Here is a 27,540-nt window from a genome sequence, read left to right as displayed (position 1 = left end):
CTGGACGAGGTCAGATAGCTTCAGTGGCTTGTCTGCCTTCTCTGAGCCAAGTTGCATGACGCTAGCATTGCCTGTGTTGTTTCTGTGATTGTTTACAATGTTTAAAAAAATTGAGAACGCCGCCAGTTGTGAAGTGAGGGCAGTGATTAAATTCCTCAATGCAAGAAACGTTCGCCCATGTGATATTCATCGCCAATTAAAGGAGGTGTATGGAGACAATGTAATGGACGAGTCGTCTGTTCGGCGGTGGTGTCGCAACTTCAACATGGGGAGGGGGAACACACACGACGATGAGCGTTCGGGGAGACCGTCTGTCATTACAGACCAACTGGTGAGCTCAGTTGACGAATTCGTGAGGAACGATCGGCGCGTCACAATTGATGACATCTGTGAGCATTTTCCCAATGTTTCTCGAACAATTGTTCATGAAATTGTTAAACACCATCTGCATTATGCAAAAATTTGTGCAAGATGGGTCCCTCGCGTATCTCAATGAGCTGGCGGCGAAGGACTATGCAGCAGGAATACAGAAACTTGTCACACGTTATGACAAATGCCTTAATTTGCTTGGAGATTATGTTGAGAAGTAGTTTAAAGTATCGTCTTTCAAATAAAATTTTTTATGTTTGTTAATATTTACTTTTGTGTCTTTATTTCACGAACGGGTACTACTTTCCGGATGACCCTCGTACTTTATTGAGCCACTCGGTAAAGAATTCTGTTATTGGTGAGTAGCACTGAGAAAATAATATTATATGAAGATTGCATTCTTGACAAACTGTGAAATGGTCATAAAACACACCAAATTAAGTAAGATTTTTCATCTAATATTTTATCCTCAATTGTAATAGAAACAAGCCAGGAAGTTTAAAAGTAAATGTTATCAAGGGCCACCCAAAAGCCAACGACACGGGGTCATTTAAAGGTACTATTCAAAAGTTTGCTACAAGAACCGCTGTACATAAATTTTTTTATTCAGGAATATAACTTGATTACAATGTACAATCAAAAAGTCCCTTTTTGATGATTCTACAAAACATGAATTTCACTATTATATTTGCTAAATGTTATCAGAAAGAAGAAGATGATGATGTTGATAATGAAGAGGGTAACAAAATAACCAATTCAGCCAGCATCAAAAACAGCACAGAAGGCCACTGAGTTATCTATTACCCTCAATCTGTTGTAACAGGTAGCTAAAGAAGAGACAGGCTGCTGCAGAAGAGTGTTTATTTGCATCCCCCCACACCATTATGCGTCATACACTCAAAAGGGAGCTCCCAGGGCTATGCGAGTGTACTACGACAAAAATATGTTCGGCTGATTTCAATTTGGTGTACCATATCCAATTAAAGGAACTTTCCCACATAAAACTCCCAATAAATAATATAATGGTGACCTGCAATTTTCACATGCAGTGAGCATTGCACAGCACTGAATGATCTTCATGTTTGAAACAAATAAGAAAGGACAATTTTGGAGTCCCCATTTTTGAGGGCACTAATGCTCACATGACACACATGAATGGGAATAACAAGTTTGACACACAAGTCCCACGTCAGTGAAGTTGCTAAATAAAATTTGCAAATTAATAAATGTTGTAAAATTATTACCTAAACCTTTTGTTTGAAACATTAGTTTGGGAAGTTTACCCAAATAAAAATATATATTTTGTGCAAATTTATGAGCAAGTGAATGTAATGTTTTCATAGTGGTGAACTTCTTTTTAAGTGACACGGTAAGTAGGCATGTTAACAGTTAAATCCCACATGATAAATAAAATAAAATTATATGTAATGATATAGTTCATTCAATAAATGTCACTTTTTTAAAAGTCCACACATTGTACTTATTAAGATGAATAACAATGTTCAACATGGCTCATAAAAATTGGTGAATGAGCCAATTAAAATAATCATTCCTACAGTTACTTCACATCTTGGGTAATCAACAATACTGAACTCAAGAATAGATTTGATCATGGTACATTGCCTAATGGGACAGAATACACAACATTAATGTAGGAACAAGTCATTTTATCCAATAGGATATAATTTTTCCCTTTTTTCACTATGGTATGAATTTTTTTAACAAAATGACCAAACAGCAAAAATGGCTACAGCTTCTACAGTAGAAACCCACTCCCTAATTTGTAACTATGAGAACCTATTTGGCTCTACTGGGATACAGTTCACAAGCCTAACGTCTATCACAGCCCTGGTAAAGAGGTACAACGAATGTCCCTTACTGCCACTTTTGAGTCAATATAACGTTACCAGAGCCTCATGGCCTATATTACACTCACCACCAAAACGAACCAGGTGAAAACCATAAACACTTTCTCACTCCTAATATCGGAGAAGACAGCTGTCATAGACAGTCAACTTCTTTTATGCACACAATCACACAATGAAAAATCCACACTACAGAAGGCCTTCTATATGCATATATTTCTTCCCACACATACATCCCACATTTTTTTAGATCCCAACCCTTGAAGATTATGAAATGTCAGCATGCTAACTTAAAGAATGTTTTCTGAATTCATTTATACTTGTGTAGAACACTGAAAAAATTTACATGAAAATCCCATGCACTTCAAGTTCCAAGGCAACCAGCGTGGTAATGTTCATGTACAAAGTAGTTCAACATGTGAATATGAACCATCACTCCAGAGGCAGCTAGAAGCACTTCTTCTCTTAAGAGCAATACCAGGATCCTGGACCAAGGCCAAAAAAAACTTTACATACCTGCCCTCTGGACCGCAATATTTATTTCACTGGCAGCCAATTTTGAGGAAGGAGGGAAATGGGGTGAGGAGTGACATTTTGAGGAATATGTGCACGGCTTACATGCAGGGTATGGTTGGCCTTTTTTCAGCACTTGATCTCATAAATTTGAATAGCCTCTGTCAACACACAGATGCAATAAAACTCACATTTTAGAGACAAAAACCACTTTTCAGGTTCCACATATCCCCAACACTTACAAGTATGACACGTTCCTTGTGTGCAGTGTTAGCAAGTGATATGTGAACTCGACACACTCGAGGCGGTTTTATGCTAGGGCGTACGGAAAAATGATTGTTAAATTTGACTAAATTTCTGTAGCATTAAAAAAACAGGAAAGGCAGTCCATTGCACCTGTGTGAACCTGTGCTTTTCACTGGCATACTTCAATGGAAAAAGAATTTTTTTTTGAATTTCCAGGGTTACGCCTGGTCCTCTGTGCTATGGTGAGAGAGGCAGGCGGATGGAGAGACAATGGTTGCCCAACAACTATTGCCTTGGAGAGACAACTAAAACACCCTTGCATGACCGCAAGGTGCATGTACGTGGTGCACTTCAATCCCTTGTGCTTTCTCTATGCACAACCGCACAAAGGGATTGCCCCTACACAAACTCAAAACCTTTTTTTTGTATCTTGGCAGGGAGAGATAATAAATTTGTGTACCCTAACAATTTAGGGTAATGAGATGCAACATCAAGCCGTCAAAACATTCACACATCCACACTTGGTCAGCTCAGAAAAACAGGCACACATAAGATATTTGGTCGCACCACAAGCACATTTATTTCGGCCTGCTACGATCCCAAATTTCCCCCCCACGTAGCCTCATGGCTCTCAACGGTACTTGATGACAACAATTTAGCAAGATATCCCAGATATCCCTGTTTCACTATGTGAGTCTGGCACGCTTGGGTGAAGGAGTTAGAACCTCTCCATCTTCCTCCTCTTCATCTTCTTCCTCCTCCTCTTCATCAGAGTCTCCTTCATAGTCCACAAGAGCCTTTATTAGGGGGTTGAAGACAAAGAAAATTTCAGTTAAATCATCAGAAAATATCCACAAGTAATAGGGAAAAACGAGGCAAAATTAATCAAAATATGCATGTGTGTCTGCAAAATAATGAGACCACTAGTATTAGATTATCTCTGCTCCACCAACTCCTTAGGGTCTTCACTGAGAGCATTAACTTTTTTGAAGGGTTTCACCACAGTGTTCAGGTTACTGCCTTTAAATTAAAAAATTGCGGCAATAGCCAAAAAGAACTTGTTTGATTGACCAACAAACTGCACAACATGCAAAGATAAACTAAACAGCACACCTAAGTATGGGCACATATCTGGAAGAATTTAATTTTCTAGATGAAGGTTTCTGGTAAATAAAGAGAGGAAAATCGATACTCCACAGAGCTTATTAATAGATGCCATTTCTTTTAATTCATAAAATATGGAAGTACATAAAAAAATTCATGTCTCTATTTTGGTAAGTAATTATAATGCTATTCTACCAGCGATTGGTTTTTGATTCAGACATCCACATTTTTGGCTAAACAGGGCACTCCAAAGAATATCATAGTCAGCAGCAGCAACATTAAGTCAAACAAGAGAACATAATAAATATTTTCAAATAAATTACCGTAAAAGAAAAATTCCTCTCTGACTATACACTTAATGAATTAACACTAGAAGCACTGAATGCAATCAATGAACAATTTCCTACTTTTATAGCCCTCCAAGGAAAGTTTTTCTAAGGGTTGCATTCCATGGGAGACCATGGTTCTGAATGGATTCAGGAAGTCACACAAAGCTATGAGGAACATCTACCTCATTCAATGACTTTGGCAAAATGATCCAGTATATTTATCGGCAAGGGCTGTCTCAGAGAAGTTTGTGCCTTGTTTTCAGGGTAAGTCAAGCTAATAAGAGAGATGATTTTACTGTGCATCCTTAAATTCATCGCATATATAGTAAGCCCTCACAAATCCAGACCCAGATAATCTGAACTGCCACTTAATCCTGACAAAAGTGCAACCGTGCACTGCAGGTGGCTCAAGAAGGGGACGGACACAAGAAGCATGACCCCTGTACTCAGTTGAAATATATTTTTAGCTGGAAATACATGGCTAAATACATTAAAACATGCATTTCAATATGTGTTCAAGCGTGCAATAAAATTAAAAATTAACTATTGTTACATGAAATATAATTCACAAAGACAAATGTTCATGAAATTGCTGCACATTTTGAAGTCATCTTTTTCATGGGTAGGTGACATACTTATTTGAAAAAGTATGGCTCCTTCTTTAAATGAGATTTTGCAACACTCCGTATACCTAGATACTCAAGAGATTATGGTATCTTTTGACAATAACACCAAAGAAGATTGCCACTAAAATCTACCTATTAGCTCATAAAGTTTGCATTGAATTTCCAAAAATGGAAAGTCATGTGCGTGAAATTGTTACTGGAATTTAAAGTTAAAATTATACCGTCCATGGGTGGTATGAGCATAAATGATCACAAGAAGTAGAAATGTACGGCAGTGACACACAAGAGACAACATTGTTTTGCAATAGAGCCTGTAGAGAAGATACAAAAGCTTGAATAGGTGAATTCAAGACACTCGGAGAAAAAAATCAGAACAGAAAGAGAGTCAAATATTGTGTGCTAATGCTGATTGCAGCCAAAAGCTGAAATGTATTGCCATGGGATTATATTGACAATCTGAACTCGGGAAAGGGATGTGGATGAATTCTCCTTACCTTGAAAGAATACCTTAAATGGATGGTTTATTGGGCCTATCACAACAGACTGACCCCATAACCATTTTGCTCCTAAATCAATACAATCGGGTTAGGAAACAACAAACTTATTTTGGGAATATCTAAGGGAAGAAATATGCCCTTTCTTATAATTACTAGGGAAAAGTGAAAATACCATATCATTCATGTCCATTGGATTAATACACCATGAAACATGCACACAAATGCTCTCACAGTGATACCACCCATCAGCCAACAGCAGGTTAATTCTCTTAACATCATTCATCAGCAGAAGCTTCACTGAAATGTAAATGCCGCAAACCAAATTGTGCTGGAACAACAAGGAACATAAACTCTGATATGCTCATATATTTTAGCGACACCAACCAATTGCGCAAGTAAATATATTTCGATAGCAGATTATAAAATGTAAGTACACAAGAGAACATACACCATCACAACACAGTAAAATCAATGAAATATTTATAAAGATCTAAATTTCTTTATACTATATTCCATTTGAGTAACTAATTGTAAAAAGAACTGTTGTACTATGTGATTGAAAAAGTTTAACCATGAGAATACATGCCCTATTTTCTGGCGATATTACTTGAACCCACATTCATACTGCATTCATAACTCCATGCTGCCATTATTTGTCATCTGGCTCATGACATTCTTAAAAGTAACCCCCATTTGACTAAACAACATGCTCCCATCGCTGCTTTCACATCCCAAAGCAGTTCTGGAAGTCAATTTGCGGAATGACCTTCAGTGCACTTGTCCCATTGTTTGAATCATCTTTAAGTCATTGAACTGGTGCCTTAGAGCGGAATTTTCAATCTTGGAAACAGGGAAAAGTTGCAGGGGGGTAAGTCGAATTTGTGCTGAGGCTGGTAAAGGTGTGTAATCTTGTGTTTTGCCATATTCTGTTGCACATTGTTCAATGAATGCGCTGGTGCATTATCATGGTGAAGAAACCAATCACCATTCACTAGCGAGGCATTCCCAAATTTGCGAAACAAGTTTTCGAAATTCTAAGATCACTTTATCGTTCACAGAGTGAAACAAAGATATTTTCCAATTGCAAGCCAAACTTGTTCGATATTTTCCAGTTTTATTGCACTCGAGGGATGGCCAGAAGAGGGGTAACTCTCAACAGTCTTGCTGTCTCTCTTTTAACTGCTTGTGCCCAAGTATTTTTCCCATACACTTGTTGCCGAAGGCTTACTGAATCACTTCAATAGTTTACGCACAGCACTTTTCAAGTTTAAAGCAAACCTTGATGCAAATTCACTGGTCACATTTCTTCCATTATTAGCAGTGATAGCTAAATCTGACAAACGGACAAAGGCAAAAAAGGCACTGTAAACAAATGCATGCTGCGTGTGAATTAACACATCCCGTCGGTAACTGTGGCAGTCAATGAGTTCGCGAGGAGTCACCGGTTACTCTCATACCCCACAGATTTCACTCGAATGTTTTGTAGTGGAGTTATGAACACAAGTCAGATACTGTTGGGACACACCTCATAATAAGCTAATTGTTGAAACCAAAACTTTATAAAAGAATTGTTGAAGATGAGAAAATACTCCAGCCATCAATTGGCTGAAAGTGTTAATAGCAGGTGGGCAGCTAACCCTGATACTCCCAGAATCAACAGAGGAGAGCTCCTTATCTGAGCACAAGTCACTTCAAGTTAATTACACTACGTGAATTAATACACAAGGAAAAATGCCACTAACAATTGACTCACTGCTCTTGCCTTAGAATGTATCCTCAGAATTATCGGAAATTGATGAAAACCTATTAAAACCTACAAAAATATTGATTGAACTGCAGATAAAGATATGGACTTAAAAGTAAAGGTTAAATACAAAAATGTACATAAAATAAATAGAATATACTGAATAACCTTATTTTACATATTAGTAGATTTCTAAACAAATGTTTGAGCAGTTTAGGTTAAATTTTATTAAGGAAAAATGTTTGTAAGTGTTACATGTAAAAATGATTGATGTAATATTGGCTTTTGGAGGAAGCATTACATTTATTTGACAAAAATGTATTACTGTACTTACAGGATTCCTTGTGAAGGCTTACCCAGCAAGATGTTGTTAAAGCTCAAGGCCTTCAAGGATTTCTTCCTCTTTCTGGGACAACAGTATCAGAGGCATTGCAAACACAGACTTCAGGTTCAACAATCTTTGCCTGAAATTGCTGAATGCAATGCTGGAAGAACTGTCATCTCAGAAAGTTGAACCTACGCAGAAGAAATCCTGGAATACATGGAGCTTCAACTATAAACTTAAAGGAATTTAAAAGGAAATAAACAGATTCTCATATGACCCTTTTATCACTCTACAACTTGTAATGTCTCTATATTATTTTATTCATTGTCACAGTACATGTGTATGTACTACTTATGTTTCTCATTTCCTTAAGAAATCACTCGAGAGTTCCATAAAAAATTAGGAAATGTATTATCCTAATACCTTGCAGAAATGAGTATGTGGTAAGTTGTCCCCCCACAATTTTGTGCACTGATAGTACAAGCTGAATTTACATGCCATTCATATCAGCTAACATGGATTGTGAAAATACTTGCTCTTCAAAACTTATTTGTGTGCTCATCAAATTGAAACTGTACAGAAACTCTAACAAAGATAATGTGAGCCACGCATTGCAAAAAGGAAAAAATATCGAATTAAAATTGACTAAGAAAGTAACAATCAAATAAATGTAAAAAAATGCCACTTTGTCCTCACCTTTTTATATAAAGTAACTTTCACATCCCCCCCTGGACTAGGTGGGGAGTTCACTGCGGAATTGCTGGTGAGATTGTTGTTAAGCATTCCAGATTTGTTGGTATTGTTGAGCATCTTGGGGGAGTTGTTATCTGCTTTTTTGTCAATTATTTTACCTGAATTGAAACGTATAACAAAATTGAAAAGCTTAATACATTTAGGGTATTCTGCATAAGATTACACAAAAGCTAAAAATAGAGAAAAGTACAATTAAATCATGAACTTAGGATATATATGATAGACAAAATTCTCTCTGGCAGCATGTCTGTCAATGGTTATTTTAATATTTTTTGACATTCTTCCAGAGACAACATTCAATAATACTGTTTCCTTCAGTCAGTGAAATGTTCACAAAAAATACATGTGACACCCTCTTATCCAATTTTCCTTCAACTGCCAGAAAATTTATCTGGTCCATTCCTTCATAACCATACAACTTAAGAAAAGTATTGTACACATAGATCTCAGGTCTAGCACAGGAAAAATGTATGGAGAAAAGAGGATAGGTTTAAATTAATTTTACCTCATAAGCCAAAATGACATAAAAACAAGCTGCATGTCTTGCTGAAACATTGAGTTCTTATGCATAAAATGTTTTTACTTATGTATGTGGCTGTATTGTAAACACTTTGTATACATAAGTATACGAAATGTTTACAATACAGCCACAGTACTTTGGCTTTTGAAATTACATACATTTAAATAAGGCAGCACAAGTTAATTATATAGTTAAAATAAGATACAAACCACAAATTTATGTTTTGAAAACACAAATGAAAAAATTTAAAATTTAGGGTAATATAATATTGATTTAAGTAATTAGCGAAATATTTTTGGTGATCCAGCACAGAAGAAGGTAAAGACCATTGACAAGGTGACAGTCATGGTTTTTTGGGATCCCTGCAGAATCATCTATATTGATTACAGTGGAATGCCACCTAACGAGCACCACGCACAGCAAAAATATTCATCCCGAAAAAGAAAAACTTAATGAGTGACAAGAAGAGGGGAATTTTTGGATTGATGGTGCACCTGCTGCAGTAGTTTGTTTCTAACACTCATTCCGCTAGTATCTTAGCATATTCAGTGATCACAAATTTTCCAAACCTGTGCCCAAACATATTATTAGTGATTTTTTTGCACCAAGTTTAATATTAACAATATTTTGTGTATGGTTTTAAAATTGACCCCCAAAGAAAAATCTGTAAGAAGAAAGCCATAAGAGAATAAAAATAAAAAATTAGGGTAGAAATTAAAAGTAAAATCATTGAAAATCAGGAACAAAGTGCGAGTGTGACTAATCTAGCACGTACATCAACAATCGGACACGGACCAGAACAAGGAGATAGATGTTCAACACGGAGTGACAGGAGTATCTTCACAACCACTATGAATTCTTAATGATGATAATAATAATACATTTCTTTGTCCAGAGATTTGTTGCATATTCATACATGCACAAACATAGGACACGTCAGATATAAATTTCACAACGATGCCAAAAGGTAGCTTCTCATATGCATAAACGAAAAGCAATTTTCGCCAACCTTATTCATATGATGACAGGATCATCAATGACCGAATTAGGTATGTATATTAAATAATTAACGATTCATTTAGATTATATTATGCTTTTATAAATTGAGTTCGCATTCCCTCTTGCTTCATTCCACCATAAAAGAAAAGGCAAATGTGATCCTTGATCCTAAACAATGTATGCATAATTTTCTTTGGATAAACCTTGGACACAATTTATTTTCGGCACGGAACCCATTATTATATTTTACATTAATTAATATGGGAAAAATTGTTTTGCTAAACAAATTATTTGCTTTACGAGGAAGATCACGGAATGGATCATGCTCACATGAGGTTCCACTGTACTGGCAAAAATGACAAATGAGAGTTTTTTGCGTCAAATTTGTGAAATTGAGAAAAAAAGTCTCTTCCATCAAGACAATGCATGGATGCACACCTGTGCGGCTTCAAAGGTGAAAATTATGAAATCAAAGTTTGATTAATACAAAATCCACCATATTCACCAGATTTGGCCCTCAGTGACTTAGTTAATTTCTAATCTCGAAAAATTTGCTGGGCGGAAAACATTTCACATCAAACAAGGAGGTCAATGCCACCGCTGATGCTTATTTTGAGGGTCCTCAGAAATCCTTATTGTTGCATGACTTAGGTTTAAGAATTGTTGAGAAGTGCATCAAGCAAAAATAAGATTATGTTGTACAATAAAAACAGCCTGGTCAAAATAATTGGTTTCTCTTATTTTTTTCTGAGGACCTATTGAACTACCCATATGTGTGAACAGCTCGACCTGCCCCAGTTTATGCCCAACAATTTTAATGTTTAACTGAGCCTTCACAGAACTTGAGATCATCATTGTCTCTGTTTGCTCACATTGAACTTATGGAAGGACTTATTGAAATACCAAGGTATTTAAATTCATTTCTCAATTGACAATTCATCAGGTTAATAAATCTTAAGGGCAGGGCTATTTTTTCAGCTTTTTTCAACTTAAATTCTCTTTAGGTGTAATGCTTTTTCATATTTAACAGGAGCATTTTCATTAAATCTACAGATAAATGCATGTAAAGTGATTGCAGGCCGGTAGATTATCACATAAATTTCTCAGTTTAGATGCTTAAATAAAAATATCCCATTTAAGAACAGACAAAAAAACATATACTCAAATGTGTATTAAAACATTCACAAGTTATACCAGAATATCATAGAAGGAAATCTATGATGATTGTGTCTTCACAAACTTTGCACTCTCATTACAACAAGGAAATGCACTTTGTCAGGAAGTAATTATTGGTAAGTATTTTTAACTTTAAACCCTCGGTGAAGCATTATGATTTCAGCCAACCTCCAAAATGGGCTAAATTAATATATTTTTTTCAATTCATTTGCTGAAAATATTTTGTTGATGCTTGGATGGATTCTTAGCCCATCTTTTGAAATTGAAACATCTAGATGTTTTACTCACCTATTGTGTCCAGGTCAGACTCCATTTGCTTCTTGCCTAGGATATCATTGCTGGCAGGCATGACAGCATCCCCATCATCGAAGTCATCATCTTCGTTGAACCACATTTCTTCCTCCTCCTCCAACTGCCGTTGATCTCTACGATATCGGCTGTTTCGTAGAATGGAAGGGACACTGGAACATATCGAACTACTTACATTAATTTCCTCAACAAACTTACCTGTGACACACGTGAAAGCTGGACTTAGAAACTGAGAGCTGATAAATTCAATTCGTCACTAACTGAAACGATATGACATTCACAATAAATCATGTCACATCACATTCAGAGGGAGTACAATTGAGGCTGGATAAGTTTTTCCGACAAAAAAATTCTAAATTGTTAAGTATAGACGCAAATGCACTGGGAATACTGTGTCCTGACTTTATAAATGGTTCACATAGTGATAAATTAACTCTGTAATGGCACCATTTTTCTGAATTTCATACTGTTTAACAAAAACGGTGGAATTTCTATGTGATGAGAGCTTACAGCGAAGGAAGCAGAGCATAAAAATACTCATGCAACATTAGCATCAAAAAAAGTTCCCCAATATTACCTAATAGAGTCCTACATAGCCAATGGCACCTTCAATTAATCGATACTCGTCCTGACATGCTTATTGTAGCTTTCACTGATATGCCTTGCCAGTGACAATGGTTAAAAAAAATAGACTACAATACAAAATATTATAAAAATTTTCCAATGTAGGAAGGCTTACAGAATATTAATTTTGCTAAGTGTTGGATACTAACTGATGAGCAAAAGTTATCTTTCTTGGCTTAAGATATTCATACATCACTAGATAATCAAGGTAGTTTAACAACACAATAAATTTTCTCTAATTTTTCTTTCACACAGCCCTGTTTTGAATGAGTCGTCTCCATTAAAATTTTGTCCAGCAAGCTTAATATAATTATTATAGACTATTTACAACCTACGAGGGTCATCCGGAAAGTAGTACCCGTTCGTGCCGCATGAAGTGCTGACGACGCGAGTAGCCGCTGGACGAGGTCAGATAGCTTCAGTGGCTTGTCTGCCTCCTCTGAGCCAAGTTGCGTGACGCTAGCATTGCCTGTGTTGTTTCTGTGATTGTTTACAATGTTTAAAAAAATTGAGAACGCCGCCAGTTGTGAAGTGAGGGCAGTGATTAAATTCCTCAATGCAAGAAACGTTCGCCCATGTGATATTCATCGCCAATTAAAGGAGGTGTATGGAGACAATGTAATGGACGAGTCGTCTGTTCGGCGGTGGTGTCGCAACTTCAACATGGGGAGGGGGAACACACACGACGATGAGCGTTCGGGGAGACCGTCTGTCATTACAGACCAACTGGTGAGCTCAGTTGACGAATTCGTGAGGAACGATCGGCGCGTCACAATTGATGACATCTGTGAGCATTTTCCCAATGTTTCTCGAACAATTGTTCATGAAATTGTTAAACACCATCTGCATTATGCAAAAATTTGTGCAAGATGGGTCCCTCGCGTATCTCAATGAGCTGGCGGCGAAGGACTATGCAGCAGGAATACAGAAACTTGTCACACGTTATGACAAATGCCTTAATTTGCTTGGAGATTATGTTGAGAAGTAGTTTAAAGTATCCTCTTTCAAATAAAATTTTTTATGTTTGTTAATATTTACTTTTGTGTCTTTATTTCACGAACGGGTACTACTTTCCGGATAACCCTCATATGTTGAAACTCGACATATGAGGAATGGGGGACAAGTTACAGGAGACACTTGTAAACACTAGACTTCTATCCCGGTAATTCATTATCGATAGTCAGGGGCGCTAAACTGATACGGTGTTTTGAGAGTCTTCCTTGGCAAGTAGAATCCAATGCAGTGTACCAAATGTATTCAGTGCAGTATCCAAATGAAGTTCCTTATCGTAAATGAGAAAGATACGGCTAGACAATAGTTCCTGCAGGGTCAAGGCTCCCTTGTACGTAGGTTTGAATGCATAGAAATTTGAATAATGATCAGCAACAAGAAATTTTTCAATAAAAAGGCAGGTTCACAACATATTTAGGGTCTGCTATAGATTACTCCTACTGAATACTCTACTTATATGAATAAATCAGAATCACTGGGCGTTGATGACTAATGGGGAAAACAACCATGTACGCTGCAAAATGCTAGCTACAATTGAAATGTCAAACAGAACTTCCCTTTTTTCCCTTGTTCCCTTTTTTCATGAGTGAAATGTGTAGATGTTCCTTCAACAGCATGAAAATAGATACCCAAGTGCTCTACCTCCGGGGATGTGGTAGTCCAGTGAGAAGATTACTGGAGTATTAACCAGAGGGCAAGGGTTGGATTCCCTGGGTACCCTCAGCGTCACACTTTAGCTGTGTGATTTTTCGGGTACCACACCTTCCTGGGAAACCATTAATGGCATAGGGAAAGGAATTGGCTCTCTCAACATCCTAACATGTGAATTTCACGGGTAATTGGGAGAGCTCTACCCTAGCCTATCAAAAAAACTTTTGGGTTGATAACCGTGGTTAGGATTATACTTTCATGTTTGCATTACCTCACCTTCTCAAGCAACCTACCTAACGGAGAGAACTTCCCCATCCATGAGTTTTGGACCTATTTCACAAAATGGAACCTAGCTAGTATGTTCCCTCTTTGCACACTTTTAGAAAGTATGTACATGATGGGAAAATTAGAAACCTTCTTAAATGGAGCATAAAAGCGCACATCCTAAACATGTCGTTTGAACTTGAGGATAAAAATCATTTTATTAGGTTGAAAAAATGGACATTGAAAAGTTCAAAATCTCCAATAATTTGAAATAAATATTGGGTAGCTTAGATATTTGTGCATTGTGAGGTGGGCAGAGTGATTGCAGAAGTTACTGGAAGCATGGAAGCAAGTCTGACTAGTTTACTTGAAGGTTTCAGTCCCGATAGTATCTACAATGCTGTTGAGACCAGCTTATTTTTCAACTTCAAATACCAGATTGAGCACTAACACTTGTAGGCGAGAAGTATATACAAGAAGAGAGTGACTATTTTACCCTGCTGTCACAAGAGTGGCATGGAAAGCTGATGATGTTTGAGAGAGGGAAATCTAAACACCCATGTATTTTTTAAATTTTTTGCCCCAATTAGATGGCAAAATGGTCTGCATATGTAGATCAAAATTTACTCTTTGATGACCAATATGACACTTATCTGTCGATAAAACATACCTTGGCAAGGTGAAGCAATTTCTCTGCAGCTAACACTGTGAACTGTATTGTCACAAGGTCCGCGCATTTCTAATTTTAGGCATATCGGACTTTTTAAAACACACATATAAAAGGCTGTTAGTATAAAAGAGGCTGATCACACTACAAAACAACTCTATGATAGATATAAATTATGCATGGTAGGCACATTAACAAATCTGAGTGTGACTTTATGAGAAAAGCATAACCAACCAAAGCAGCAGGATTCAATCATGTGACAACATGTGATCACGAACATTGTGGTAACATAACTGTAGATGCAGCCGCAATTTAAGCAATATCAGAATGCTTCAGTCATAGAATAGCATTTGATAATGGCAAAGATGACTTTCGATAAGTATTGCATTCTAAATGAGAATCTTGTCAATAACTACGCCCTTTCAATGAATGAAACACAGAAGCAAGAGACGATGGAACTGAACCAGCACGCAATAGGCAAACCCTGTGCTTACAAGCCAATAATAGGAGAGGTATTTGAGTATTGGTAGCCGACAACATATTGAACCTTCAAATGCAATATATTACTACCTGAATGCAATACATATACATCCTCAAAATATTTTGGTGACTTGAATGAAAAATGTCATTCATCTTGAGGAATTTTTCAAATCAAAATTAACTCTCTCATTTGTGAAAAACCTAAGTTTTCTTAAAAATATGTTCTCATTTGATTTTTGATTATAATAACTGATCAAACAGAATCACCTGAGAAATGCAAGTTAGGCGTTGCTCCCATTGAAGTTATCTTAGGTTCGCAAATAACTGATTGCTAATCAATTTTCTAAGAACCATTTATAAGTATTCTAAGGATAATCAAGCCGTTTATCCTTGAGAGACAAAATGTCTATCGTTTACAACCCCCTCTTTTGACCAATAAATCAAGTTGATTTGATGACATTTTCCTGTGCAAACTCTGGAAAAGCTATACAAATTTGTCTTAAGTCTAATGATTTTTCATGATTGGGCACCAATTATAATAAGGTTTATACTTTGGAAAAGGGGAAGAGGAAAATATCACGAATTCTGAACATAATCATTAATAATGACTACTCTACTTAAATTGCATTATTTTAAATGTTATCACTCGCAATACATGTTCTGGTTGAAACGTCAAATTTTGCATCCACCACAAAAACATACTAACCAAGTTCCACTATAAGCTGAAAATTCTTACACAGCATATATTAACAACATTTTCCAATTCATAATTCCTGCCATTTGCAGATTTAACCTATGCATGGAATACATGGTCAGTCATGTTAAGGGCAGTTATTATCAGTAGAATATTGCAATTTCTTACCCTCTGTTATTTCCCATCTTTTGATGAACGGATTCATATGAAGTAAATGTTTTCATAAAACTTATGTATTCCATCATCCAGCTATTACATTATGGTTAGGGAATACGGGAAGGCCAAATTAAGCTTAGCTCATCCCCTTCGCTTAGGAAACCCAGGGACTACCCCTTGTTGCCATATTCAAATGCAGACACTTGTGCTCTTCCAATAAGTTTCTTATAACCCACTTGGTGGCAGTGTTTGGATAGTCAAACATGGCAACATCATTCCTTTTATCAGCTGGGCTAATATAACCTCAAAATTCTTTTCCTACCGCCTCTGAAAGCTACCTTATCTGTCTGCATCTGCTTCCCTCTGACAGCCAGTAATTATGATCCACACTTTAGACTAAGAAATCCATTTCAAACATCATAATTTGCATGCAATACAAATTCTACCATCATAAAAGTCATGATTGAATAGTTAAAATCTACGAGGATCATCCGGAAAGTAGTACCCGTTCGTGCCGCATGAAGTGCTGACGACGCGAGTAGCCGCTGGACGAGGTCAGATAGCTTCAGTGGCTTGTCTGCCTCCTCTGAGCCAAGTTGCGTGACGCTAGCATTGCCTGTGTTGTTTCTGTGATTGTTTACAATGTTTAAAAAAATTGAGAACGCCGCCAGTTGTGAAGTGAGGGCAGTGATTAAATTCCTCAATGCAAGAAACGTTCGCCCATGTGATATTCATCGCCAATTAAAGGAGGTGTATGGAGACAATGTAATGGACGAGTCGTCTGTTCGGCGGTGGTGTCGCAACTTCAACATGGGGAGGGGTAACACACACGACGATGAGCGTTCGGGGAGACCGTCTGTCATTACAGACCAACTGGTGAGCTCAGTTGACGAATTCGTGAGGAACGATCGGCGCGTCACAATTGATGACATCTGTGAGCATTTTCCCAATGTTTCTCGAACAATTGTTCATGAAATTGTTAAACACCATCTGCATTATGCAAAAATTTGTGCAAGATGGGTCCCTCGCGTATCTCAATGAGCTGGCGGCGAAGGACTATGCAGCAGGAATACAGAAACTTGTCACACGTTATGACAAATGCCTTAATTTGCTTGGAGATTATGTTGAGAAGTAGTTTAAAGTATCCTCTTTCAAATAAAATTTTTTATGTTTGTTAATATTTACTTTTGTCTTTTTATTTCACGAACGGGTACTACTTTCCGGATGACCCTCGTAGCAACCCATGTGCTGAAACACGAAATGAACTGCTTAAGACAAATATATGCCTGTGATTATACAGAAATGTGAGTCAGAGAGCTTTACATTTCTACCTCCTAATCTGATACCCACAACATCTGCCATGACGAACATAGAGGATCTTCTAGAAATCTTTGTGAGAATAATTAGTGCACCAAACGTTTCCAACACACAATATCTTGAATGATTTCAAGCTAACCCATTGTGATTACACCAGCCATAGCATATGCCATGGCTGGGAGGTATGACCACAACAGGTTAAACAGTATGTTCATCAGCCACAGAATCATGATACAGCCCAGAATTTGATTTTTAGACACTTTTCAATCAAGCAGTGATAACAAGTATGTATTATCCTAATACAATGGCTATTGACAAATTGAAAGGTACATATAATGATATTTTATCTGAATAACCAGGTATAATACCAATACCAAGGTTTCATTCTTTAAAACATACAATTATAATTTTTTCTTGCGTTCAAACTTTTAAGCTAATGCATTGGAGGATTATTTAAATGCATATAATAATAATAGTTAAGTAAAATATGTGGTAACACAATAGCTGGCAAAAATATAAAAAATACAGAGATTACATTTTGAAAAAAACTGCATTTGCCACTATGATTAGCATGCACATTTTTGGGAAAAATGTTTGCAAAACAAAATGTACATTGCCTACAGAAAACTAGGCTAAGTGTATACACTGACAACAGAACAACAAAGCATTTACCTCTCCAGTGACCTGTCTCTGTCCTTAAGCTTATCTTGATGCTGATCGTACTTGAGCCTCAACGCTTTAAATGTTTGAACATATTCTACTCCATCTAGCACCTTTCCAAAATTTTCCACAACGTGAGTACATAATGATTTAATATCCTCCTGAAAAATAATTGATAGGTAATTAGATGGGAGCCTTGTTTTACTAAATATATATTAATTATTAGAAACCACTCACCAATTTAATGAATTCAAACATCTCCAATATGGCAGAATCAAGTAGGTTGTATCTTCCATTATTTCTAACAAATGCATCTATTACTGGAGCAAATAAATTACCTCTGATTATGTATCTATTGTAAAATTCATCCTTTAAGGCAATAATTTTTCTCATAAACCTTAATGCACCTAAAAAGAAAAGCATTATATAATGAGACCATAATCGTAACAACAAGCACATTTTATGCATGAAAAGTCAAATTTCCAACTGATTTCAATAAAATTTTTTAAAAGCTTACAGAGAACAAGAAAAGTGTGTTTGGACTTCATCAGAACTAGGATCCGTCTAAGAAGATCCTTATTCAGAATATAATTTTTAGCATGGTATGAATGGTGTTCAACACAGAAGGAAAGAAGCTCTAAAATGAGCCCAAGTAACTGAACTGTCTGGTAGTCTTCCTTAGATGGTTCATCTTCTGCGGTATTGGCCAGAAGAGGAGCTGAAATAAACAAATAATAAGTGAAATGCAATCAAGAAACTGAAATATTAAAAACAACTGGAAGAACATGATGCATTATTTATGCAATCTTTAAATGTAACATTATTATACAATCATATCAAATCTTACACGGTTTTACCAGAGATCTGGGTACAACTATAATGTTACTGCTTAACTGTAAATAATCATCAAGATAATAAGTTATCATATAAACTAGAAAAATAATCCTAATAGCATACCTATGAGTACATGTATACTATGTTTATAGAAGTAGTTCAGGAAGTCCGTTTTTTCAGTTTTATTTGCTGAAGCCAACATATTTTCAGGATCTAATGATACCCTCAAAATTCCCATCAGCTGTACTGCCCCTCCTAACTCAGGATCATTATCACAGATCATTTGTTCGATGACAATATTCATTAGCATTTGGTCCTGTGGAGATACATTAAAAATATTTGAAAAGCACACCAAAATATCAAAAATATTTTTTTTAACGGTATCCGGCTCAACCTTTCATCAACCAAACTTCATCTTAAAAAATAAGATAAACTTTGTGAAATTCACAAAAAAATTTATCAACACGGGACTAACGCTTTCATCACATAGGCGACATTTTCAGGTATCTAGTAACGTACCCAAAGATGCTACCTATTTGACGAAATTGGTAGTATTGTGTTGTCACCTTTTTGTGAATTTTACAGTTTATCTTATCCTTCAATTAAAATTTTCACCTCACAACAAGACCAAAATGGCACTAAGACAACTATAAAACTAAAATGCATACTTCATCAGTATTGTTGGCTTGCTGGAGTGTGTAGTCCCGAACTACGGACGGTGAGAATTCCACAATATGGGTAAGAATGTCTATAGATGCTGTTTTAGTGGGGGGATCATCCATTGCTAGAGTTATCTCCAAAGCAGGAAGAATGCCAAGGGAGGTCAGAGTCTGAAAAGGAAGGAAACAATGAGGACGTGGAAAATAAATGACATCATATTATCTTTCCAATGGCTCTGTTTACTGACATGAGATGCCCTATCTAACTCTTCTGTTCCTTAAAATAGCAAATAGCTGAAACAATTATAAACTAATTCATCTAATGTACCCATTGTGAGAATTCTTGCAAAGAGACGGGATGCATATACATATAGTTAGGATACTAAAAGTCTTAAGGAATTAACTTCCCCGCCATTTTAAATTTGAAAGCATGCTTGCGTATGATTTTCCTTTGCATTACCAAAGACAGCTCTACTAATTAATGGTAACTTACTGCATTACTCTGGTATATTAAAATTTTTTCTATTAGCATCTGTAAGTCAAAATGAAGGAATAATGTCAGAGTCACCTTCAAATTTAAAATTATTATTTAACAGCTTTTTAGAAATCTCCTTTGTCACAAAAATTCCTAGAACCAACTCGGCTCATGCACGCACACAGATACTCTCAGAAGAATTTGGCACAAAATAAAATTTGCCTGTAATTCTTATCTCTGCCATTCTATGTCTATGCTGCCATGAATGCATTTCACAGGTTGGTGGGCAGACATGAGGCCAGCAAGATTGAGAATTCATTTAACTTTCTTGGGCGACCATTTATGGAAAGGCAAATCCTAGTGGATCAGCAGGTCCAGCCATATGTGCCCCACTTATTTATCTTCAAAAATGTACACCATGGGAGAGACATGTCATTACAAAACTTAAACACATCTTGAAGAATAAACATGAATTTTGCACTTACATTGATGAAAAGACACATTTTATCTTTTACTTTTACATACACAAAAATATGTACACGAATCCAACAAATAAATTTCTAACCGAGCTCTTATGCAAGGTGCAGTGATCACAGCTGATTTAGTTGAACAGCCCTTGAGAGAGATAGACGACCGTATTTTGAGAAAAGTTCACCTACCCTAATGGATACAATTGTAATCTCCAATAATAATGCAAGCATTTAGCATCTGCATGTATCTGCTGCTATATCAGTGAAATGCAATGCTCTCAGTTATATTCATTCTGGGGTGACAATGACATTTAAAATAATCTTTTTGAATTCGAAAAGTACTGAAAGAGTGACAAACAAAAAAACTGCCAATTTATTAACTCTACAAAAATAAGAAATTGTGCAACATAATTTAAATTATCAGAAGCTGGCACTTTGTGATTGGATATTTTAATTTAATCCAATGTGACTAAAGGGAGGAAAATCAAAGTCTAAAATACATGCATCAAACAATGTGTTTTCTCTACAATATCAACTTCACTATCTCCTGCTTTCAGGTGGCATGAAATTTCATGGAAGATTTAAAAAATGGTTACTGTGGCCAATATGGCATTATTAATTCCAAATCAGCTTCACTAAGCATGGTGAAAATATTGTATTATTAATTAGCTAACAATTAGATAATTTAATCAAAGAATTTGACCATAGTCATAGTTGCTGGAAATCATATGGATATCAAGAGAAATCGAAATCAAGCACATAATTACTTTATTTATAATTCCTTGCAATTAAGAGCAGATAATTTAATGCATTAAATTCGCTACTACAGGGTGCGGCAACATAACTTCTTTATTAAAGGGGTTTTGCCTTGCAAATAAGGAAGTTGTATAGCTGCACCCTGTATAAATGAGGAATAATCATGGATCACACACACACAAAACACACTCATTTTATTGGCACTTTACTCAAGGGATAGTGAATATTTCACGTTACAACATGAAACTCAATACCATGACATTTCTTTCACAGTTGCAACTTATTGGAGCTGGGCCACTATATTTGAGATTGCAAACTGTGCTAACGGTAAGAATTAAATGAAGAACAGCAAAATGTAAAAAACTTGATCATGATGTGATTTGGTGGAGCCAATTAATGATTTAACAAACATAACATCCCACTTTAATACATTTAACTGCATGGCCTACCTTTCATTGAAGGCCACTTACCAATTTAGTTACTAAAGATATTTTAAAGCATTAACACCAAAGTGGTAACATAAAATACACTCTAAGAGAAGCAAACACACGTTAGCTCATTAATTTCAATGCATAATACAAAAGACATTTTTTTATTCAGGAAATTCCTTTCAAAATAAAAAGTAATATGGGATGAAATTTCATGCAAGCCAATATGGTAATATAAACTAATCCAAAGCCTGGTCTCGGAATCAAAAATATGATTGCAGACAGGAGGCTACTAGAATGCGTCCATGGAGAAGAAACGAGAAAAGAAAGAGGCCCAGAGAGGAAAATTAACTATTAAGTTAACTACGTTTAGGTAATAATTACGTTTAAAATATTGTATTAGAAGAGATTATGTTGCTACATGAAATCTGAGGAAGACAAAATATGGTTGGAGTATATACTGAGAGCTCATGGGATGTTCATTGAAGAAGGAATGATTTAATTGGAGAGAAAGAAGGCTAATTGAACAAAGTTAAGGCATTTAGTAGGTACAAGGAACTGAAGAAAGAAAAAACTGTACAGCAGGCCATTGGAAATCCAGACAATGTGCAGCATCGTAAAGGACTGATGTAACTCAAACTTTAATCGGTTGATTACCTCAAATGAAAAGCAGTTTAAAATATAAATACACCCGTGGTAGAGATACAACACAACAATGTATCCTGCTAAGCAATTTAGTCCTTAAACTGTTATCCAGCAAAAATGTATAGGCTTATTTATCTAGAGGAAAGCCAAAAGTGAAGCTTTAATGATTTAATAAATTTCACCAAGGAGGTCCAACACACCGATAAAGGACCTCTGGAGAGATGAACTCTAGATTAGCAAAATCTTCAAGTTACTCCAAAAATTGTACAGGCTAACAACCATTAACCAATGCAATGAGCAGGGCATCATGGATGCTCAACTCAAGCTTCTTGTTTCCTTGGAATGAAGTAGGATCATAAACAGTAGGATAATGAAGGTCTGCATACAATACCACAAGTAAAAAATCTAAAAGAAAATGGTGACTAGAAACTGTAATGACAATCTTTGTAGATGATGCACTAACAGGGTTAAGAACACCAGTTGATTTAAAATGCTTTTTGCAAACCATTACCACTGTTATCATCACTTGTTTTTCTAGGGGGAAGCCAGTTTCAGTTGAAGTCATACATTTATATTCAGTTCATATTAAAAACAAAATAAAAGTATATTTATAGTACAAAATTCACACATAATTTCAATAAAAATGTACAGGATGCACACCTGCATTGAATTACATTTTCAAAGTCAACTCTGAACATGCAGAATTAAAGAAAATCCAACGCAACAGAGACAAATATGATGACGGCAAACTTAAATGTGGAATTAGCAACAAAAGTCAAAAGATTCTATACTTCACTTGATTAAAAGTATGCTTTCCTTTACCTTATAGAATGATTCCTTTCCATTTGGTTGAAGATTCTGGGAAAAATTACAAAATTCTTTAAGAAATAAAACCAGGTCCCTGCGTTTTTCATCTAGTGTTGACTCATCAGTTAGCTGGGCAAAAAGTTCATTCAAAAATTTTCCATCCTCCTAAGGGCATGAAAAAACAAATCAATATTGCAACTCTAGCATGAATAGCATGGCACATTTAAATAAGTAACCGATAATGTACATTAATATATGTATATACCATACCTGTATCAAATTTACTATTTCAACTTTATTAAAGAAAATAAAACTTGATAGAGTAGAAAGCATATTTTCCTCGAAAACAGAGGGTGTTGGTAGAACTACATCCTGAATATATTGTACACGATACGTTTGGTGAATTTTAGTCAATAGCTCTGTGTTTGTAATGGGTATTACTTCCCTAAACCTGAAAAACAAAAAGTACATTAAAAATGATGCCAAATTCTCTCCAACGTACATCAAGATGTATTTGCAACAAAAGATTACCTAGCCATTTGTTTCAGGTACTGTCTATGTTGTTTAGGTGATGGGGAAGATGGGTCATATTCGAGGCAGCCCACAACATCAAATATGGTATCATCTAAGAAGTAAAAAAATAGAAAGTTATGCACATAGGAGTTAAATATCATACAGTCATGAAAGAACTTTCTTGCATCCAAGAACTTACCTGAAAACATTACATCAAACAGGGCATTTTTATTTAAAAGGAAAATGTTCTTAAAAATTTCATACAAATGATGGAGCCCCTCTGTATTTTCCAAATCTTCACAGATGTGAAATAAATTTAGCAGCTTCTTAATATAAGTCTCACTCTCAATAGCAATAGCCAGCTTTTCCTTTCTTATAGGTGAGGTCAAACAACTTGATATAAGCTAAAATAAATAAACACATGCAAATTATATAGTAAAACAATCATTACAATTAGAACTTAATATTTCATATGAATCAGCATAAAATTTAAAATATAAATAAATCAACATCAGGTGTATGAAAACCCAAAAGCCATATAAGAGTGATTCTAAGATGTGTTTATAAAAGTCAATATCCTGTATATATCTCTATTTATAAATATCACTCTTCACTTAACATTATATAAAATTAAAATGCTTTAATTTATTATCCACACTATTATTTCATCATTATATACCACTTACAACATAACTTAAAATCTTTTGTTACGCATCAACTCATAACAGCTGCATTGTAATTAATAATTGAAAATAATTGTTAATATACTGGCATTTTTTACATTGCTTTGATTATCACTAATGAACACAATAAAATAATAATGCTTCTTTAAAGTTCAAGAATTTCCAAATAAAAATTTATCACTAAATGCATATGCATAAGAGATGTCACCAGCTAATTCAAATGAATTTGAATTTAGTGATGGCATTCCCATTGATATTTATAGAAATTTATATGAATATAAATTTAATAATGGAACATTACTACCATAAATACTGACTGATGATTCTTTGCTAATATTGTAAGTGAAATATTTACACAAATCGTCCATAGATGTAATAATGAGACAAAAAACAATAATCTTGTTAATGCAGGGCATATCATCTTCCATTAAAACCTAACAAACACCAAAAATCTAGCACGAGTTTCTTACCAACCATAATGGCATCTAATTCTATCATAAGATTATTTTGAACACATATTATTGCCTATTTGGGCAGATTCATACTGTTTTTATGACACATTTCTATCGCAAAAATAAATCTCTTTCCAAAGTGGTACTGAGGAATCCACAAGTTTGATGAAGCAGCACTCACAAAAAAGACCAGGCCAGTTTTTGTATGGTTAAAGTAGTGGATGTTTTGTAATTAGAATTTCTCTGCTTGTAATTAGAATTTCTCTGCATTAAAATTTTCAATGACATCTATAAATTTAATTTTTAATGCAGAGAATAATTAATGCTAATGCTCATCTATTGACTTAACACATCGGATAAAACTGGACAGTATTATTTTGAGAAGGGTTATTTTCAGTAAATTCCTCAATTTATGTATTACATGAAAAAATATGAAAAAGATCTTCCCAGCCATAATCAAATTAATTTTTCATGTAAAACTGTAAAAATGTTTTTTATTAAAAACTATACATATTCATGGTAGATCCCACTAACCTCATCAATTTCTTCTAATCTACTGAGTTCACATGGGGGAAGTTCAACAGGGAGGGCAGCATCTGACATATCATCGTAGCGCTCATCTTCAGACTCTTCAACAATGTCTTGGGTGATGTCCACAGATGGATCTTTCCCTTGAACCTAATACAAAAGGAGGAAGCCTATTTAGAACATTTACCACATAAAGAACCAAAACGAACATTCACCAAAACGTTTCCACAGAGATTGTCACTGCAATGATATGCAAATAAAACTTTTTTTTATGTAAAACAACACATTTAATTATTTCTCTAAAAACAAACTATTTCAATTATAAATTTAAAATGGAAAGATCTAGGGGCCAAAGAGTTTATGAATAATTTTCTTCAAAGCAGCTTCAGATTTATTTCAACTTTCAAATACACAATGAACTGACACCTACCTGACAAATTTTCTCCCATATTTCATCGCAACCTGCTTTTTCTTGAAAGCTTAGCGCCAAGTCAAAGTTGTCACCTTCTGACCACACAATTAATGTATCCTAAATATGAGGATTAACAGATTTGTATTAGAAGATTTTACCAAATAGACAAGAGAAATAAAGGAATATTGAGCTAACCTGTTGCTTTTGGTAAGCTGTGTCGGGTTGAATCTTAGACTCCAATAACAGGGAGCCTGTAATGTTTAATTCTTGGATTTGGCTCAGCGTTCAAAACATAAGAAACATAAGATGTTATAAAATGTGAAAATAATTTGATTGACACTCACCATCAGATTCAGCCCTCACAAGCAGTGAAACTCCTTTAAGGCGATCAACATACGATGAAGAAACGTGTCCGGTCCCTCGATCATCCCATTGCCTGTCTGCGTTGAGTGCATATAGCTTGACACGTCTTCTTGTGTCCGTCATGGCCAACAAAAAATTTATAAGGATTGCATTCCCTTACATCCCTGGATAATATGACCTGTAAGAGCGGTATACATTAATTACAATTCGTAATCCCTTGGACGGATAAAACAGACACTAAATTTTTCTTGTAAAACTTTGTAGTGGTATGAAATACTGCCAAGTATAACTTTAGCGGGAAATGTATTAGATCAAAAGGAAAGCACAAAATGCTAGCACAGAGGCATCATTGGAATAACGGTGAAACATATATCGTACTCAGAATATTCCCGTCCCACCAATTAATATGAACAAAATGGCAATTTATGTAGTCCATAATTAGGAAGAAGTATCAAACATTTAAAAAGGTATCCTTAAATACACAGTTGCCTAATAGACTAAAAATTACAAATCATGGTCACTCATCAAGTCCCAAGTAGGAGCTGGCTTTCCAAGTAAATATCACCGCACAACAGACCCAAAAATACTTAATCATCAAATTCAACTCACTTATCAATAATATGGAAAAGGATATCAATAAAAATGATGCAAATTAGCATATTATCAATGCAAAAACAGGGCAGAAGCATCAACATAATAGTACATTTAAAATGTCAACAAAGTTAACTTATCAAATTCTCAAATAAACATCTATACATTACTCCATTACTAAGTAACTGCTTCAAATACGCATTGGAGGCTTGAGTAGAGTCACATTAGGTTAGTCGACGCTAAAACACAACATTAAAGCTTTTACGAAAATCGTACTGTGTCCTGTATTGGTATAACTCTTGAGGCATGAATCATGATTCATGAACATTCAACACTGAACAAGCACAATTGGTTCATCCTGGCGAGAATCTCATAAAATATATGCGTGAAATAAATTACTTTCTAACTATTTTCCACGACTTAACAGCCACAGTATGAGTTTTCACTCAAAATTTATACCAATGCCCTTACGTTGTACCGTCGACATACATACGGCAGCAAACTTGGATGATAATCATGCACTTTTAAGATAATTTTACAAGGAAAAATGGAGAATTAAAATCAACCTGAGTAAAGCCAAGGTAGTACACATTAACAAAGAATTACCTAATATCTATAGATTGACGTACTCTCTCACTTAGACACAACATTACACGCCATATTGAATTCACAACAACGCGCTACGGGGTTTACATTGTAGAGTGCAAAGACCCCGCGAAATATGAAATTATTTGGGCGATGAGTATTATTTATACTAAATTATAATCACAGTATTACGGTAAGTCGATGGCAGGATTAATTTTTGAAAAAATATTTATTTTACTCCGTTTGATCTTCATAATCTCCTTTCTAGGAAAAATGCCACAAGCATGCATTAAAATAAAAAAATAAAAACGATCAATAAACAATTGAACCAGTATTAGCGTGTTTGTATAATAAATGATAAGGTTGTTAGGGTTAGTTATATTACGCGAATACTCCAAAGGGACTCGCATTATAATATGCTGCTCTGAATTATTTAGGAA

General features: G+C 35.4%; 1 protein-coding gene across 2 annotated transcripts; it reads right to left on the bottom strand.

The window, feature by feature from the left end:
- Positions 1-960: 960 nt before the first annotated feature.
- Positions 961-27,195, bottom strand: flfl (serine/threonine-protein phosphatase 4 regulatory subunit 3 flfl). 2 transcript variants are annotated; one of them, XM_071594552.1, is made up of 17 exons: positions 27,122-27,195; positions 25,906-26,102; positions 25,757-25,812; positions 25,580-25,678; positions 25,156-25,299; positions 23,686-23,890; positions 23,505-23,598; positions 23,244-23,424; positions 22,989-23,138; positions 19,402-19,563; positions 18,857-19,049; positions 18,417-18,617; positions 18,137-18,306; positions 17,912-18,060; positions 11,355-11,542; positions 8,315-8,469; positions 961-3,790 (listed from the first exon to the last, which is right to left on the bottom strand). In XM_071594552.1, exons 2-17 carry the CDS (start codon positions 26,045-26,047, stop codon positions 3,680-3,682), a joined length of 2,400 nt encoding a protein of 799 aa, XP_071450653.1. In that variant the 5' UTR covers positions 26,048-26,102; positions 27,122-27,195; the 3' UTR covers positions 961-3,679. The 2 variants fall into 2 exon arrangements, with proteins under 2 accessions (XP_071450653.1, XP_071450656.1); XM_071594555.1 differs by having other exon boundaries at positions 11,355-11,527.
- Positions 27,196-27,540: the final 345 nt, after the last annotated feature.

Source organism: Hetaerina americana, unplaced genomic scaffold, assembly GCF_022747635.1.
Source record: "Hetaerina americana unplaced genomic scaffold, ioHetAmer1.1.p SCAF_63, whole genome shotgun sequence".
NCBI lineage: Eukaryota > Metazoa > Arthropoda > Insecta > Odonata > Calopterygidae > Hetaerina > Hetaerina americana.
The sequence above is the reverse complement of the archived record's forward strand: the minus strand, read 5'-3'. Positions and strand labels throughout refer to the sequence as shown.